At 44.8% G+C, this 19,670-nt stretch overlaps 1 protein-coding gene across 8 annotated transcripts in view; it reads right to left on the reverse strand.

Annotated features, from left to right (window-relative positions):
- SUSD4 (sushi domain containing 4) overlaps positions 1–19,670 on the reverse strand; it is a 109,068-nt gene that overhangs the window by 40,867 nt on the left and 48,531 nt on the right. For all 8 annotated transcript variants that reach the window (XM_074351662.1, XM_045509483.2, XM_045509484.2 and 5 more), the window contains one exon: positions 7,620–7,832. In XM_074351662.1, the coding sequence (XP_074207763.1) occupies positions 7,620–7,832 (213 nt within the window). The remainder of the gene's footprint in view (positions 1–7,619; positions 7,833–19,670) is intronic.

Consider the following 19,670-nt stretch of genomic DNA (forward strand, 5'->3'; position numbering starts at 1 on the left):
GCAGGCCCAGTGTGGGGTCTTGAGGAGATCTGCATTATAACAGGACTCTCAAGACACAGGCTGGGGAGCCACGGTCAACTCCAAACTGCTCAAGACCGGCATCAGAGAAAATTAATTTCACCTGCCGTGAGTTTGGAAGGACACCCGTGGGGGTAGCCCTGCATTTTTCATAAGCAGCCAACCTAATTCTGGGTAGTTTCAGTTGCCAGCTTGTGAAAAACTGCTTTCTGGGGAATCTCCACGATCAGCTTGGTGTTCAAGGTTGCTAACAATCATTTTGTGACCTTTATACACGATCTGACAAGGATCTGTATGAGTGCAGATGTCTGCATTCGCCTAATAATTCTGTGACTTAAAGTAACTCCCTACCTCCAAGGCCCTGGTACTGGAAGGGGGAACCTCAGCATTCACCTGACACAGGAGATGACGGGGGACAGCCAGTAAAGGCTGCTACAATTTGGATTTTCCCTCTGCACTTACAGAGGGCTCAGCTGCACAGGCTTGTGAACCTTGTCTGGGGCTGTCCAGCTGTCATCTTGTAACAATGATAACTGATCATCTCTGTCATTTATCTGTGCTGCATCTGCCCCCGTTTGACCCAACCTTATTTCCTCTGGATCTTTTTTTCCCCTTTCAAGTCCTGACCACATTTAAGTTAAAGAAATCTTTTTCAGAACAAAAACCCAAACTCACGCTGAAGCCACAAGGGAGGGAGAGTAGAGAAGCAGTGACTTCTGTTACAAGAAGCATAAATAAGAAATGACAGTGGTCCTGGAGACAGGGAAAGGGAGCCCCTGCTCCTTCCCGGCTTACAAGATGGAAAATAAGAAGAGGGTATCGTAGGGGAAAACATGCAAATACTTGCCCTTGTGGGCACAGTCTGCTGTTTCTGATAACCCATGTCTAAGGCAACAAGAAAGAAATTTTAGATGACAGAAAATGCACATGAGAAAGAAAGGATCCTAAATAAAACATGTTTAAACGATCCATCTGTTTGGTGAGGTTTCTGGAGCTGGGAGACAACTCACCTTAACATAAGAGTAACCGTAAAAATGAAGCACAACTAGACTGCCTTTGAAACACGCCTGCACCCCACAGTCTCACTGAATGAAGGAGTCACCTGCCATCTTTACCGCCAGCTTTAGCTCATGAGTCAAGTTGAATTTTTCAATTAAAAATTTATAATACAATAATAATACTTAAACGCACATTGCACTTTTCCTCCAGGAAACCCTAAGAACCATCTTTTAACATCAAATTACTCATCTCTTTCAGCAATCCTGGTGGTGTTTATGGGAGTCAAAATATTTTAGCAAGTACTTAAAAATAATGCTTGCCAAAAGAATAATTTTTTTCCCCTGTTGCACTCTGCAAGGAACTAGGGCAGAGAAGGGGTTCAACCTGGAGGCAGAGGAAGTTAGGGCAGGGACAGGGAAAGCTCTCCTGTGCTCTAGGTGACCTTTAGCCACAACGAGACAATGAGGGAGACTGAGACAAAAAGTGCAGGGGGCGGGGCAACTGAAATCCCCTGGGAGCTTTTAGCAATACCACGTTTAAGCTCCCACTGCCCAGAACAACTAAAATAGAATCTCTTAGAGAAAGTTCCAGGCACTGTTATTTCTAAAAGTTCCCCAGGTGATTCTGACATGCAGTCTGGGTTGCCCACCACCAGCATGGTAGAAAGTGCACTGAACTAGGAGTTGGGAGGTGAGTCCTAAGCCTGCTTTATTTGCCATGTGACTTGTGTAGGTCACTTAAATTCTACAGGTTTTAGCTTCTTTGTTTGTAAAATGACAGTACTCACATTCTATGATTCTAAGAATTAATGGGGGTTAGGAGAATAGCACAGTGGTAGAGCATGTGATTAGCATGCTTGAGGTCCTGGGTTCAATCCCCAGTATCACCTTAAAAAAATTAATGATCTCCCAAGACCTCTGTTTCACACTAGAGAAAACTGTATCCCCTTCCCCAATGTAAAGCAGTATCAGACCACATCTCTGCATGAGTGGGTCTCAAACTCTTTTGTGTGTAAGAATCAGTTGGGAGTTTTTTAAAAATATGCAGAGTCCGTGACCTCCCTCCTAACATTCTAATGCAGGAGTTGTGAATATGCATTTTTAACAGGTGCTTGATGCAGGGGGTCCTGGGTTCACATGTTGGGAACCAGGGCTCACCTGCTTAAGCAAGATGCCTCCCCCATGGGGTGCGGGTCTGGGCCCACTGTGGTATGTGTCACTTGCTCCCCCCTCCCCCAGGGAAAAATGAGCTTTGGTCAGGTGACATGAGCATCCTGGAAAGCACACACCTGGATCTGGATCCCAACTCTGCCTCTGGGACACAGTGCTACCTGTGGCCTGTGGGAAATTCAGCCTCTCTGAGCCTCCACTTTCCTGTCTGTAAAGTAAGGTAGTAGAGCCTACTTTTCAAGGTTGCTGTGGTGAAGAAGCTAACATAAGACAGGACACCATAAGCCTCCTAGAAAAGAACACAGGCAAAACAATCTCTGACGTACATTGTAGCAATGTTCTCCTAGGGCAGTCTACCCAGGCAATAGAAATAAAAGCAAAAATACACAAATGGGACCTAATTAAACTTACAAGCTTTTGCACAGCAAAGGAGACCACTGACAAAACAAAAAGACAACCAACAGACTGGGAGAAAATATTTGCAAATGATGTGACTCACAAGGGCTTAACTTCCAGAATATACAAACAGCTCATACAATTCAATAACAAATAACAAACAACCCAATCCAAAAATGGGCAGAGGATCTAAACAGACATTTCTCCAGTGAAGACACACAGATGGCCAATAGGCACAGGAAAAGAAGCTCAATGTCACTATTTATCAGAGAAATGCAAATCAAAACTTCAATGAGGTGTCACCCCACACTGGTCAGAATGGCCATCATTAAAAAGTCCACAAATGATAATTGCTGGAGAGGGTGTGGAGAAGACGGAGCCCTCCTACACTGTTGGTGGGAATGTAATTTGGTACAGCCACTATGGAAAACAGTATGGAGGTTCCTTAAGTAACTAAAAATAGAGTTACCATATATGATCCAGCAATCCTACTCCTGGGCATTAATCCAGAGAAAACTCTAATTTGAAAAGATACATGCACCCCAATGTTCATAGCAGCATTATTTACAATAGCTAAGACATGGAAGCAACCTAAATGTTCATCAACAGATGAATGGATAAGGAAGGTGTGGTATATACAATGGACTACTACTCAGCCATGAAAAGGAATAAAATAATGCCATTTGCAGCAACATGGGTGGACCTAGAGATTATCATACTAAGTGAAGTAAGTCAGACAGAGAAAGACAAATATATGATATTGCTTATACGTGGAATCTAAAAAAAAATGACACAAATGAACTTATTTACAAAAAGAGACTCACAGACACAGAATAGAAAACAAACATATCATTACCAAAGAAGGAAGAGGGGAGGGATAAATTGGGACTCTGGAATTAGCAGATACAAACTACTTTATACAGAATAGATAAACAAGATCCTACTATATAGCACAGGGGACTATATTCAATAACTTGTAATTACTTATAATGCAAAAGAATCTGAAAAAGAATATATATGTATAACTGAATCACTATGCTGCACACTGGAAACGAATACAACATTGTAAACCAACTATACTTCCATTAAAAATTACTTTAAATATTTTTTAAAAGCTAATACATATAAAGCATAGGTACCATATATATAATGGATGTCTCCTTAAAACACTACAGCCTTGCTGAGAAGGGAAAACAGAGGCAATGTGCAGACCAGGACCAGGTATGTTGTTGGGGGACAGGCAGGGTTCCCAACACCAAGGGAGACTCTGCTGATAGTGATGGGTGTGGGGCAGGTTCTGGATTGATGTCTAGGGATCTTTCTCCTTCAACTGCTGCCTCTCCAAATCCCCACCCATCTCTATCAGCAACCCGAGTGCAGAACTTGGGACATGCAACTCAATTCACAATGCTCTCTGGAAAACTCATTCCCAGCTGCTCGGACGCCATTCTTAATTGTGGGCAAAGCCATGATAAAACACGTACCAAGTCAATGAGAAGTATGGAAGGAAAGGATGCCACAAACTTTCCTTGTGTATGTGATTTTAAATGGCTGGAGTCCCTGCATTTGGAACTCAAATGTTAGGAAAGGAAGTAAAAAGGAGGCCAGAAAAAAATCAGCCCCTGGAGGAGCTCAGTGTGAGTGTTTGCTGGCAAAGGCCCACCTGAGGGATGCAAATCTGAACCAGGTCGCCTGTCCAAAGGGGGCCTCAGGTGAAGACAGAGGCAGGTGGGCTCCACCAACCCCACCGCCAAGTGCAGAAAGAAGACAGGCCTGGAAGCAGCCACAGGGAAGAGCTGCCCGTGTGCTGGGGCCTCTCTTGCCCACCTCCCGCATGAGAACTGCCTACTTAGACTTGCAGGTAATACATGGTAAGCATCTAGTGTAGGGAGCTGGTCATCACATGCCCCGTGGCTAGTTGTCATCTGTACCCACATCTCTGTCTTAGATGGAGGGACCTTCCGCACAGAAGCACTGAGAGGCCGCATGAGGTTGCTCTGTGGGTGGTCAGGCAAAGCTCATGGGTTCCACCTTGACCTCTGGGGCTGCAGGTTGAACCAGACCATCCTGCAAGGGTTACGCTGGTCCTTCCCCCGGTCCTTCTCAGAGTGAGGAAAGCCACCCCAAGGAGGGGGCTCTCCTTTCAGGGGCAGTGCTTTGGGGGTACATTACTGTGTGCTTTAAACAGTCCTTTTGTCTCCTACTTGGGCCTCCTGCTCCATTCCAGGTCAGAAGGAACTGACCAGCCAACTAGGGAGGGAGATTTCCTGCTCAACCAGTTCATTCTCTAACCAGCGGTGCTCGGTGGTGGCTGGTACCTGTGCCCAGGGGACGTGGAGAATAAAAGGAAGGGAATCTGTGTGAATGCACAAGAAAATATTTGCCTTAATACCACCTTGCTTCTATAAAGCGCTTTACTGCTATAAAGCATTTTAATGCATGTGAACTAATTTTTTTTAAAACTGCATCTCAAGCAGAACTGGCTGACAGCGGGGAAGATTGGAAGGAGTCCAGAGAACAGTGACAAGACCTGGGCTAGAACAGATGTGTCCCCAAATTGCCATTTAAGTCTGGGAAGGTCCAACTTCTCTGAGACTCAGTTTCTCTATTGAGCCAACAAAAACTAAATTAGAAAGAGGGCTTTCAACTCTCAATGGTGATGATGCCATTTGCTATAACAATGTGTTATTATGAAACTGATTACAGTAGGGCTTTTGTGATGCCAAGAAGAAAGTTAGACATAACCTTGTAGAGGAAACAATGCTGGCTTAGAACTAGCCACAGATCTGCTACTTATTCATCAGCTGTGTGACTTTGACAAAACAAGTGAACTTCTCTGAGCCTGTTTCCAAATCAGGAAATGAGGACAAGAAGATTTGTCTGGTAGGGCGGTTGCTCGTGTTAAATGAGACAGTGAATCTGAATGCACTTTTAAACTCTAATGACCTATAAAAATATGATCATTTATTATTGTTACTACTATTACTGCCACACAAAAAATCCATTAGCCCTCCAAGAATTACCTGACAAGGGAAACAAATGAATTCAGCAGCCCTTACTAGTATAAATCCTAATCAGGGAGTAAAGGCCATTTACAGAATAGGGAAAAAAAAAGTTAGCTTCTTGCCTGCTACATGACATCCATGGAATAGACTTGTAGGTGCTCCTTGCCCCTGTAAGTCACATACAGAAGACTTAGGACATTAACAATGATGATTTTCTCTACCATGAGGGCAAACAAAAGTAATCTCTTTATACAGGTCTTTCAAAGACCAACAAAATCACTATTAATATTAAAAATGATTACGCTATTATACTTAGAAAGGCAACAACTGCTCTTCCAAACTTTCTAAAACGGTGATTAGAGCGCAACGTTGTGACTGGAAATGAGGACCGTCATTTGGAAGCACCTGGTCTTATTCTAGGTTGCTTAATAGAAGAGCTGGCTCTCCACTGCCCTCCCCATGTACACAGCAACACCCCGCACACTTGGGGTTAAGTGTTGAGAATTATGCACACAGACCTGTAAAATAGAAGCCTCTACTCTAACGTGATTTTTCACTCCCTTTCTTGGAATGGCTGTGTATTATAGAGTAGTGTACAAAGTTGCAAAGAAGCTCATCTAAAAAGGGATAAACTTTTTTTTTTCCCCAGGATGACAAAGTAACAGAGGGCCTTCATCTCTGGGCAATATTCAAGAAGCTTATTGGTTTTCTTTGTTCTCTTATGTTTTTGAGCTTGTCTGGGTCTTAAGCACTGGGTATATTAGACCATAGGTTTTAGCAGGGAAGTCTTTACACACAAACTAAATAAACTTTTAATTAACAGAATGTTATGGAAATCACAGCTTGCATGGACTGCATGTAAGAGGAAAAAATTAATTTACTTTTAAAAACCTTAACTCTTTATATTAATTTTTGCTTTTGAAAAAAAAAAAACCTTGAGAACAAAAGCAAAGATAGCAAGTACTTTAAGAGTAAAACAGCATCTTACCCATCCTTTATACTTTCCATAAGGAGGGGCGTAATAGATGGTTGAAAAATGTTTATCAAATTAAATTATTTGAAAGTTTCATAAAGAAGATATACACTAAATCAGAATAACAGTTTACAAAGCATTATTGTAACAGCTCCTCCCCAAATAAAATCAATAATGATGTTAAGAGAAAGTGAAACTCACTTGTAATGAACTTGATGACATGTAAGTTCTGTGCCTCGTGGATATTTAAGGTTAGAATTAATTCTTGATTCATGCCTATTCCTACTTCAGCTTTGCTGATCATCAGAGATACATAATCAATAATTTGGCATTCCAATTAGTTAAACTTAGTGTATTCTTTTAAACTCTAAAAGTACTCCATAAAAATAGACAAGCAAAAAAAGTATATATATATATATATATATTTATATTTATATAAAGTTGTTTCAACCAACAGACTTAGGGATAATTGCTAGAAGTAAATGAATATCTCATCACAACCAATAAATTCAGGGATAACTGCTGGAAATAAATGTCTACCTTGTCAATCTATCATTCCTTGCCACAGTTTTTTCTTTCCTTAAATGAATCATGTCTAACACAGAACGATAAGTAGTAATTGATTTAATCCTCTGAGTAACATGCATCTTCGGCATCATTATATACAGTTTTTGCCCAATATATTTACTGCGTTTTTTATTGAGTAACGCAGAAATGAGTGCTGGGTTGGCAGCCCGATAATAAATAGCCCTAATGTCATCCGAGTTGCTCTCTTGCATTGACAAAAATGGCGATAAATTGGATTGAAATTGAGATAGAGAGGGAAGACGATTACTGCCGATGCTGAGATGCACGTATTCCCCGCCCCGGCCGTCATTACGCACGCACGCTCTTCCATCAGCCTGCAGGGCTCGCCCGGAGGCAGAGCAGCTCCGGGTACCGGCCCCTCGGGCACACAGCCTCGGGGCCCTGCAGCCGTGGCCGGACAAGCTGACCACGTGAGCGGCTTCCGCGGGGTGGGGGAGGGGGAGGGGTGGGGAGGACCGGGGAGTACTTTACCTTCCTGCACACAGACGGGTTTATCACTCGGGACCCAACCTAGGGTTCCGTTCAGATGTTTCATACACAGTCTCTTTGTAGAGCCCTTCAGCTTGAATCCGTCTTGGCAGTGAAATCGGGTGACAGAGCTCTCAAAGAAAACCCCGCTGCTGGGCGTCCTGAAGCCATTCTCGGGGACGCCTGGGTCAGCGCACACCTGAAGGTCATCGAACCCTACATGGACAGAGAGAAGAAACGGTGCCTCTGAGTATATTTCTCAGATGCCGAGGGTCTTCCAAGGTAAATGGCAGGTGCTGTGTTCTTCCCGTTGGACCGCCCAACTACACCAACAAAAAAGCCAAGAAGATAAACATTCGTGTGCACATTTCACTCTGCTTTTTGCTCTTTGCTTAGATAAGGGCTCATTCGTGATTTCAGTTCCACAGCCAAATTTGTTCCTCAAGAAGGTCCTAGGAGAGGGGAGATGAGGAAAAGTAAGCAACAAAAGGAATACATAATGGCACATGTTGCTACCAAGATACAAAATGCTCAAGGGGGCTGAAGAGAGAGAAGTGGTCTGGAAAGGGGCAGATGGACTCCAAGCCCAGCCTTGAAGGATGGGTCTGATTTCAGGGGCAGAACCAGCCTTGGAGGGATGCACAGGGGAACGGCAAATAACATGGTTGGGCTGGGAGACAGGGGGCTGGGTTTGGGGACCAGCAAGTGGTCGTGAGAGCTACACAGGGTGTGTGGAAGAGGTGTGCAGGGAATTTTCCTAGCCCCATCTTCACCATCACCCTGTCCCGGCATCTGCCAGGTCTGGTTCAAGTTTCTTCTCCTCCGGGAGCCCTTCCTTAACCCCACTCTCCCCAATCTATCCCCTCTTTGTTCCATCACTGTAGCGCAAACACAGCCCTATACTGAACTATTTGGAGAATGGCCACCTCTCATCGTGGCCTATGAGCCCCTCAAGGACAGGTTCTGAGAATTTTTCACTTTTGTATCCCATGGAATCTATCACGGTCCTGCATAGAAAGAGCCCCATAAATGTTTGATGAGTGAATAAACAGAATTGGAAAAGGGAGTCGGGGGTTCATCCTGGGGTGACCTCAGAAAGTCTGGCTAAGTGAGGAGGCCAGTGTGGAGTCATGGAACTGGGCGGCGGGTACCGGGAGGTCACAGGACAGCAGCTTAAGGGAGTAAGCTGGGCTTAATTGGGGCTCTTGGAGGATTTACGTGGTTTCCAGGTGATGACCAGATATTGAACTCTTAAGATATCTGATCTTCTCTAACATACTGGGCTTGCAAAACGTCGTCAGCTGGTAGGTGATGCCCCTACCCCAACTTCCATGTGCTCATGGAGGACTCACTCGCTGCCCTCCCCAGCTGGCCTAGTGACCCTGGACCTTCTTCCAGCACCGCTGTGCTGAAAGCCACATGGCACAGGACGCACCTCAGTCACAGGATGTCTGGAAGTAGTAACATGCTCTCTCTGTAGAGGTCATGAGGCTGTGGGCTGAGTAAAAAGCCAAGCAGGGAGGCAGGGAAGCGGACAGCATCCACATCTGGCTCGATGACATCTCCTTCTTTGGGAGAGGGTCTGACACTTATCAAACAGAAGATGCTTTGACAAAGGAGACACCATCCAGCCCTCCCAGCCACCCTCACATGAAGCTGCAGCTCTGCCATGCTGTTCATACTGAGCACCTGACAGCGCAGGCTGTGTTCCAGCCCTGCAGAGGGGTGTCACCACCCGTCTGGGGAGGAGGGCAATAAAGTACTGTCAAGGCATTAAGTGATGGCTTCATGTTCTTATTTCAAAAGAAAGAATTGTAGATTGTCAAGTGCGTCCTGAGTGATGAAGGTCAATGATTTCCTTCTGAGTCTGGCTGTCTCAGGGTGGGTCCTTTAAAGGTATATCCATTATGGCACTGAGGTGGCAACTAGCAGCAATGGAATTCGTGATTCCATCCCTGCCTAGAAAGCGTAGGAGCATAAACACACAGAAACCTGAGTGGTCTGGGCATTTTCTGGCAGTCTGTGGGTGAAAGTCATTCTCACACTCAGGCTGTTAAGTCTAATAGAGCCTGTCTCTGCTCTGACAGCCTCGGGCAGGGCACGCATTATCCGGCAGTGGGTGGCCACAGAAGGGTAAGTCGAGTACTGCCACAGAGGAGGGATGGGCTTCTGGAAGACCTCGGGCTGAATCCTCACCAGCCAGCCAGAGGGAGAGAGGGCACCATGGGGCGAGGTGGGAAGGCATGGATGGAGGTGGGAAGCAGCTGAGCACATTTTAGGAAAAAGGTGGTCCTGCCGGGCTGGGGGCAGGGTAACTGCCATACGTGGAGCCCTGGGGGATGGAGGGAGGGCGAGAGATGGCCACAGACCTTGATGGTTTTACATGTGAGCTGAGGGCCTGGGCTTGAGGAGGAGGTGAGGGGTGGGGGTGGTGGCAAGTTCTGAGAGCTCTGAACAAAGACAGGATTGAGATCTGATCTGCATTTGTGAACGATCTTTCTTGTACCCAAGCGGAGGACTGACTGGTACAGACCAAGCAGGGGGCAGGAAGCTCATCAGAAGTGCCTCCCAGGCCACCAGCTGCACTTCAGGAACATGGGGGCAGCTTTGTAAAAGGACAGACCACTGATCCGGGCTCTCTCTGGCTGGGGTGGGGCCAAGAAGCCTTGGGTTTTAGAAAGCTCTCCCAGTGACTTAGGCGGCCAGTCTCGCACCTGCCCAGACCAGCACCTGAGCACTGTGGGATTTCAAGGCTCATGCCATAACCGGGTGGGAAATGAGGAGTCGGAACCAAGGTGGAGGCAATGGAATAGAGAGGGCCACGAGAGATCGGAAGGACACCAGTGAACTTATTTACAAAACAGAAACAAACTCACAGTCATAGAAAACAAACTTATGGTTACCAAAGGGGAAAGCAGGGGGTGCATATAAATTAGAACCTTGGGATTGGCAGATACAAGCTACTATATATAAAATAGATAAACAATAAAGTCCTATTGTATAGCACATGTAACTACATCCAATAGCTCGTAATAACCTATAATGAAAAAGAATATATATATATAGCTGAATCACTATGCTGAACACCAGAAACTAACACAACATTGTAAATCAACTACTATACAATAATAATAATAATAATAATAATAATAATAATAATAATAATATAATAATAATAATAATAATAATAATAATAGTAATAATAACCCTATGGAGGAGGGGTTTAAGGGGATGAATTAAAAGAGGGGCATCTAGGATAATTCCCAAGTTCTGATGCTGATGACGGAGTAGATGGTGGGGCCGTGCACTCAGACTACGGGACAAGGTGGAGAGAACAATGATGTGTCAGGTGCGGGACCATGAGCCTGAGTTCTTGGCGGACACCCAGGCAGAGATGGCTGGCGATCAGCTGGAGGGTGAGTCCGAAGCTCTGTAGCGCCCTGAGCTGGGCGTCTGCACATGGTGGCTGCTGCAGGCACAGGTGGGTACAAGCACAGAGTGAGGGGAGCAGCAGCCGAGGCACCCACAAAGGACACTGGGGATACACGGCCATGGAGAAGGAAGCCTGACTGGGTCACAGAAGCAAGGGAAAGCGTTTCAGGAAGGAAGGAATGGGCGGTGGTGTCTGATGCCACCCACAGGTCAGCTAAGCAAAGGTCTGAGAAGAAGGCTGAAGACAAGAGCACTGGGGCCACTGCTCAGGCAGCTTCAGAGACAGGAAGAAACTGTCTCTGGGGGAGGAAGCCTGCCAGCTGATGTCTGAAGTGGGCGGGTGACAGTAAGTATGGGTTTCTCTTTCCAGACGCTTAATGTGAACAGAAGAACATAGGGTGGTAGTTATCCCTGGATTAGGGTCAAGGGAGAGGTTTATTGCTGTCGCAATAAAATTTTAAGATGAAAGAGAATTCAGTATGTCTCTACACAGCAGGGAGAAAGAAAGGTTGCAGATAGGGTGGGAGCAAAGGAGAGGCAGGAGGGAGATAAGTTTCCCAGGTCTGGATGGGGGCAGGGAGGGGACCCGAACCCTGGAGGAGGGACCTGCCCCCTACTAAGGCAGGATGGGGAGTTATGCTGGAACCTCCACTGAGGGAAGGATGTGCCTCATAATGTGCTCATCCTACAGGACTCAGCTTAAACAGCACCTCCCCCTGGAAGCCTTCCTTCCCCCTTCAGAGTCAGAACCGGAAGCCTCTCTTCGCATCTAGGCACCCTGGGCTGACCTCTCTTAGTGTGCCCCCAACCCTGTCGATGCTGGTCTATTTAGCTGTCTCTCTCACTGGGCTGTGAACTCCCAGAGCGGGTGACCACGTCTAATTCTTCAGCTCCGGCACTTAGGATGGTGTACAGTGAGTGTGGGCATTCCACAAGTGCTGCCAATGAAGGATTGTTGGATGGATGGATGACGGATGGATGAAGCCACATACTCTGCTGGACTCATCAGGCAAATGCCCCTACCCCATCCCACCGAACAGTAACACCCATCACTTTGATAGTCCCGGAAGCTTATGTATTCCACAGACAAGGGAGGTGGAATACATGCTTTTCCCCAGCACAGACACACAGTCTTCTAACACCCTCTCACCTTCCTATTTTCTGCCAGCCCAAACAGACTGCATTCTTTAGAAGTTTACAACCTTCTTCCAGTCCACATCCTCAAACACCTCAGCCCTCCTCCTCCCTCTCCACTGTAGGGTCCAAGATAGGTTTATGCTAATGATTTGGCTAAGATACCTGTGCCTCTCCCACCCACCACACACACATTTCTTCGCCTGCTAACAAATGAGCCAAGTTGATCAGTCCCAGGCACTGATCCCTCAGCTTGTCACACCTCCCTGCCCCGAGCCACAGAGCTGTTCTCTCTCAGAGAAGGACAGAGCATTCAAGAGAGAGCTGAAGATGCTGCCCTGAATCCACCAGAAAAATGACTCCTGCTGTAATAAATAAGTAAATGATGAGAGCGTCATGGAAATTATGATGGGAGAGCAGCAGAACTTCCTAGTGAATCCAATTCTGTACTCTTTCTTTCCGTACTCCCTCCTTTTCAGAAGAGCATTCCCGTCCGCTTTCTCTGCTTTCCCGTAAAACAGCTAGCCTCTGGCTCTGTTTCTGTGCCTGGGACAGTGCTGATGATCAGGACGCTATGGCCGTGGGAGCCAGCTGTTGGCACCGGCAAGGGAAATAAGAACATGCAGTAAAAAGAGAGCAATCAGAAGATGGGATGGTATAAGAAGAAAATATTCTTCATTTTGGACAACTAATCCCATTGAGCAAGATAATAATTTTCTAGGGCTTGCCACTGCTTCAGACTCCACTTTTCAAATGATCCCCTAGTGGATCAGTTCCCAGCTGGGGTCATTTTTCTGTGGCGCTGTTCTCTTAATGTCTCTCTGTACTGTCGATGATCAGTGCCATCAGATGATACATCCATCAAGGGGGCGGCGGCTTTAGGTGTCAGGAAGAGGAGTGGGAAATAATGCCTGTGAGCCCGCTTGAATAATCTTATCCTAGGAACCATAGTCCTGAGGTCCCAATCAGTTTTCCTCCTAGTCTTCACATTCTGCGTATGCTTTTGAGCTGAGTTGCCGTATCATGGAGAAAGAGTTCACAGAATGATTTCTAATATATTTATCTGTGGGGGGCGGGGGTGGGGGCAAAGAGGGAGGAAAAGAGAACATTTGAATAGGTCCTCAGAAGCAGCACCGCCCAGCAGTTCTTCCTCAGTTCAATTCAGCGTGCAACACATATATGAGAGACAGTCTCTATGCTGGTTCATTTTTAAGTGTCCACTTGACTAGGCCATGGGATGCCCAGATATTCAGCCAAAACATTTACTCTGGGAGTGTCTGGAAGGATGTTTCTGGATAAGATTAACATCTGAGTGGGTAGACTGAGTAAAGCAGATTGCCCTCCCTTGCATGGGTGAGCATCACCTAATCTGTTGATGGCCTGAATATAACTGGGAGAGTCAAGCGAATTCTTGCTCTCTCCTGATTGTCTTCAAGCTGGCACAGCAGTCTTCTCCTGCCTTCAGACTCAGACTGAGGCTGGAATTTACACCATCAGCTTTCCTGGTTCTCAGGGCTTTGGACTCAGACTAGAAATACATCTGTGGCTCTCCTGGGTCCCCAGGCTGCCAACTGCAGACCTTGGACTTCTCAGCCTCCATCCTTATTGTGGGTGCATGTGATGTATCTCCTATGGGTTCTGTGTTCTCTGGAGAACCCAGACTAATGAGTTTTCCTAAAGGTATACAGGCACTTTTAAATGTGAGTGATGTGAATGTTGACTGCCCCCACACTCCAGAGGATGCTGTTTCTCTCTGGACCCCCAAGTTCAGGTGAGCAGCCTGTTGAGGGGGTGGAGGGAGTAGGGGGGGTAGCACCTGAGCCCTGGGATCTCAACAGCCTGGTGCAGAGTCCTAGCCTGAGGTCCCCTCTGGTGCTTGCTCAGCCTGTGTCATATTCTAAGTCCTAGCATCGCTGTTGCTGGTGCTGTTTGTGACCCCAGGAACAAGTCAAGGGTGGAGCTGTAATTTGGACTCATTCTCAGTGGGGTCGAGAGTGTCCTCGTCTTCACATACAAAGAAACGCATCAACCCTCAGTCTCATTATGAGGTCTTGACACTTCTGGCTTGGTTACTTCTGAGTCTGCTAAAACCTACCAGACAGTTTTACTGTGGGCAACATAAGAAGTCTTTGAAAAGAATCATAAAAATGAAAGAGGTGTGAAAAGCAATCTTTTTGGCTTATTATAACTGAAAAGTCATATCCTAGAAAGGAAGGGTGTATCAAATGTAGCCAAATCAATTTAGAACTAGGGCTGGGTTTCCATTTCTCTGTAAACTGCTATATGAGTCTTTGGGGGAAGAAACAGGATATAGATGCAAAAATTGATTTTTTATGCATTTACTTAGTGAGAAGGTGCTGGGGCTACTGGGAAAAGGGCATCCCTGCTAAAAGTTTAAACAGACATGTCTGGAAAGTTTAACTAGAATCAAAAGCAACCCCTAGGCCTCACCCCCCACCTCTCCCCACAGCACTCACTGTCAGTCTCACACAGTTGGCACTGCAATCACCTTAGAGGTCTCTTGGTCTCCCAGAGGAGGACGCCAAGGCCTGCAGACGCCAGGCGTGCATCCATTCACTCTGATGGCTAATCACAGAGCTGGAACCAAAGCTTGGGCCTCTGACTCACAGCCCAGTGCTCCTGCCACTTGCGATCTTGTCCCCACTTAGCCTTTTCCTGTCATATTTCATGCTTGTGAATGACTCAAATCTTCACAACATCATAAACTCTTTGAGGGAAAGAATATTCGTGTTTTTGAGTCCCATATCTGCTAAAACAGGACTGAGCCAGCAGCAATGGGGAAATGTTTAATGATTTGATAGGAAGCATTCCTCATGGATCCCCCAACGCTGATACCTCCCAGTGCACAGTCGCAACATGAATGGGCTGGGGAGCCTTTTTTTGTCCCCTCAAGTAGCCAAGAATCCAGGCAGTCAGCCATCGGACACCCATTGACCATTTCGGGAGCAAGGTAGAACATTTCTGGTGATGAAAGATGCTCTTGAGGAGATCACAACCTAACCTCAGATATCAGTTTCATGAAATTGAATTAGTCCTAGAGAGTGGAGTGCATATTGCTTTCAACGGCGAAAGGATAAAGGGAGAAGGATGCCGTAAGCTTGAGAAAGTCCCTCTTGACCACGAAGGGCTTTCCCCACTGGATGTGAGCCTTCCAATTCCAGCATCCTTGGGCTGAAATCTGTCTTTTTCCCCACCATCAGCCATGCCAACAAAGTTTCTTTTTAAAACACCAAACTAGTAAAATGTCACTATGCTTCAATCAGCCTTTATACCAAGAAGAGAACCTTCTGTCTCATTAGAGGAGAATCTTCAAAAAGCCATTCCAATTTTTAAAGATTCTGAAAATTTCATCACTGAGCTTGCTGCATTACAAGCACAAACTAAAATGCACTGGGAAGGTCCTGAGGACCTGTGATGAGGGGCCCCTTTGACCACCTCCTTACTGCAAACACACACCTCACCTTGACCTTCCCCACCACCTCAAAAATCTCTTGCTCTTAGAACTACTTTAACTTATTTTTGTTAATGAACACATGTATTGATGGCCTGTCTTATTCCATGTGAGCTGGTGTTGTATCTGTAACAAGGCATCAGCAACAAAAAGAAGAGGGTGGGAGAGGCAATAGTAAAGAAATCATATTAGGCAAAACCTATTCAGCAAATAAATCAGTTCTCTAATGCCAATATTTTAAAACACAATGCTCCTGGCTGTTGGTGGCCTGGTAACACAGGACTATCTGATGTGCCAGAAGTTTCTGGCCACCTTGCAGCCAACCACACGTTTGGGATGGTCCGTGCTCTGCCCGCCCACCCATAAGGCCTCCAGAATTGGTTCAAGTTAATGTCGAGCTCCAGGGTTCCTCTGAGCCTGAGATTCTAGAGAAGTTCTACATCTCCTGGAGGTCTGTCCTGAGAAGAGGTCAGGCACAGACATTCAGAGCATCCTCCTCCCCAGTGATAGACAGCTTAAGGGCTGCCAAACATCTTCTAGGAAATGCTAGAAGGACTGAGTAAACTAGGCCCCAAGGATGCTAGAGTGCCTCAACTCTCATGGAGATGGAGGAGGAGGTAAGCCCCTTCCAAAGGAACCCACCTCTAAAAGAAAAGCCAGAATGGGCCACGGGAGATCCTCACTGGAATAAGAGGAGGTTCTAGAGTCAGAATGTGGTAGAAACAGCAATTTTACAATTTACCGTTGTTAAAATGATCATTAAAACCAATGAGAAAATGTAATTTGCTTTAGAGATTCACTTGTAACCCACATCCCCCCACATCATTAGTATTTCTTGACCTTCTCTATTCCAGTCAAAATAATCTCCATGTGTGAAAAAATAGAGTTGGGGGAAGGAAAACGATCGTCTGTGTCTACTATGTTCACCCGGTCCACAGTGTGGGGCACTGGGGGGAAGGAGCTGACTGGCACTCACTCAACAGATGATGTGAGCTGGGCTGCCCTGTAGAGCCAGCTTGCATCTTGGACCTTGAGTTGTTGATCTGCAAGCTGTGGCCTTATAACAGGTCACAAAATCAATTTTAAGGATCACAAGCAGCACTTTTTAGAAATGAAATAGAAAGGAAAAGTCAGAGGGCATCCTTCACAGTAAGGGTGAGTACTGTTTTGTGTGGTTTTATTAGTTCTACTTGTGCACACATGCTGGTCCGCAATGTAAAATATATTTCTTTCAGTGGTTCACAGTCCAAAAGGTTTGAAAAGCACTGCTTTAAAGATACTCCACCTTGTCATTCTATGTGCGAACATAAATTTACTTCCAGTGACGTAGTGGGTGCTTCAGGGCTCAGGTTCTGGAGTGAGACTGTGTGCTTAGAAATCTGGACTCTGCCAACTCCTAGCTGTGTAACCTTGGGTAAGTTACTTGACCTCTCTGTGTCTTAGGTTTGTTTATACAGAAAATGGGTATTATAAGGATAGTGCCTACTTCAAAGGTATTGTGAAATTCAAATGAGATGTAAATATGCGTAAAGCAATAGCTAGCAAGTGGTAAAGTGTACGGTAAATATATGTAAACTGATATGTTATTATATTCAACCAGCTCCTTCAAGAACAAAAGCATATAGCTTCATAAAGAGGCAATCTCCAAATTTCCTAGCACCACCTTAATTTCCAAAAATATTTAAGCTTATCTTTTTTTCCTAACTTGCCCTAGAATTAAGTGTCTTTGAAAATGACTGCTGATCACAGGAGCAGCAACAAATACTTCCAGACTCCTTCTCTTGGCCAAACGGTGAAGTCATAGAACAGTTAAAACAGTCAATGGAAACACAGAAACCTCCAGAGAATTGAAGTCTGATTTCTTTAAATCAAGAGGCAAGCTTGGAGGGGAAATCTGTAGATTTCCAGTAGATTTCCCTCAGTGCACTGACTGCTCTGGCCTTTGTTCTAAAGACAGCAGCCCAGCCTGTTCCTGGAGGAAACCTCTCCAGGGCTCTCTTCGGGTGAGTGATCAAGCTCTAAAGCACCCCCTGATTCGGGCACAAGGATGTGAACATTCCTGGCCACCAATGAGTCAAACCAAAACCAAACAGAAAATACCAAGGATTCTAAGATTTATGGAGAAAGAGATCAGAGCAAAAGAACAGAAGGACAAATTTTCCAATAAGAGACAACACAGAAAATTCAACAAAGGAAATCGAAGGTTTCTAAATTAATTTTGTTTGTGAACTTAGTGCTGTATCATTCCATAATTCAGGGCATTATCACTCTGCCTATTTAAGAGGTATATGGGGAAAAAGCAGGAAGCTGATTACTGGTACCATTTATTTATTAGGCTAAACAGATTTTTCACTGCAAAAGCAGTATCCCTGGGGAAATAGAGCAAAGAAACACCAGAAAGCAAGTCCAGGCTAGTTACTACAGTAATGTTTCTGCCATACCAATAGCAGGACATACTACTTCTTACACCAAATTTATACTAACAAGATACTATTTAAATCTAGGTTTTTGGAGACACAACAATGAGTTGGAAGATACAGGATTTATCAAGGTGGTTTGAAAACTCAGTATTCTGGATTCCACGACTCAGAATCTACGTTGAATACTGCACACACAGTTATAAACACAATAGCAACGCGGAATATTTGGATGGTAGTCAAGTTAGGTAACATTTCCCTAGAAAGAGTGAGAATGTTTTAATGTTTTAAGAAATACCCAGAGATGAATATAAAGTCTGCTATGTCTGAGCAAGTAAATGTAGCAAAAATAAGTCTTAATGGCATAATTTCGACTTGATTAAAATGGATAAAGACCACAGATGTGGAAGTCATAGCACTCCCCATTTGATGCCAGAACTGATATTTTTCCCCTCTTGATTTAATTCGCTTTGATTAGCCAATTATTCCAAAATCCTTTCACTCCGCTTCAGCTCCAATAAAACTGATAACAATGCTAATTCATAATGTGATTTCACTCCAGTCTCCTGATACTGCTCTATAAAAGCATGCCCAGCAACATAATAAAATTATTCCAGATTGTGATATTATAACTGGGGAAAACAGAATCAACCTTTATCTCTTTGAAATACAGCAAGCACAGAAAACCGTTCATCAGAAAAAGCTCAGGATGTCTTCCATCAACAGGGAAGAAGAATGGAAGATGGCAGCACAGAAATGGCCCAATATCAACTTTAGGATTATCTGTTGACAAACATTTGAAGAAGTCATGGATAAATTTTTTAAACTGATAAGTTAAAAATGTGGCTCTTTCCTAAACCATAAGTAAAACAAAACGACAACCTACAGAATGGGAGAAAATTTTTGCAAGTGAAACCGACACAGGCTTGATCTCCAAAATACATAAGCAGCTCATAAGACTTAATAAAAAAAACACAAACAACCCAATCCAAAAGTGGGCAAAAGACCTAAACAAGCAATTCTCCAAGGAAGAAATACAAATGATCAATAGGCACATGAAAAAATGCTCAATATCACTAATTATCAGAGAAATGCAAATCAAAACTACAATGAGGTATCACCTCACACCAGTCAGAATGGCCATCATTCAAAAGTCCACAAATGACAAATGCTGGAGAGGTTGTGGAGAAAAGGGAACCCTCCTACACTGCTGGTGGGAAGGCAGTTTGGTGCAGCCACTGTGGGAAACAGTATGGAGATTCCTCAAAAGACTAGGAATAGACTTACCATATGATCCAGGAATCCCGCTCCTGGGCATATATCCAGAAGGAACCCAACTTCAAAATGACACCTGCACCCCAATGTTCATAGCAGCACTATTTACAATAGCCAAGACATGGAAACAGACTAAATGTCCATCAACAGATGACTAAATAAAGAAGATGTGGTATATGTATACAATGGAATACTATTCAGCCATAAAAACCTACAACATAACACCAGCAGCAACATGGATGTTCCTGGAGAATGTCATTCTAAGTGAAGTAAGCCAGAAAGAGAAAGAAAAATACCATATGAGATCACTCATATGTGGAATCT

This window comes from Camelus bactrianus, chromosome 23, assembly GCF_048773025.1.
Source record: "Camelus bactrianus isolate YW-2024 breed Bactrian camel chromosome 23, ASM4877302v1, whole genome shotgun sequence".
Classification (NCBI taxonomy): domain Eukaryota; kingdom Metazoa; phylum Chordata; class Mammalia; order Artiodactyla; family Camelidae; genus Camelus; species Camelus bactrianus.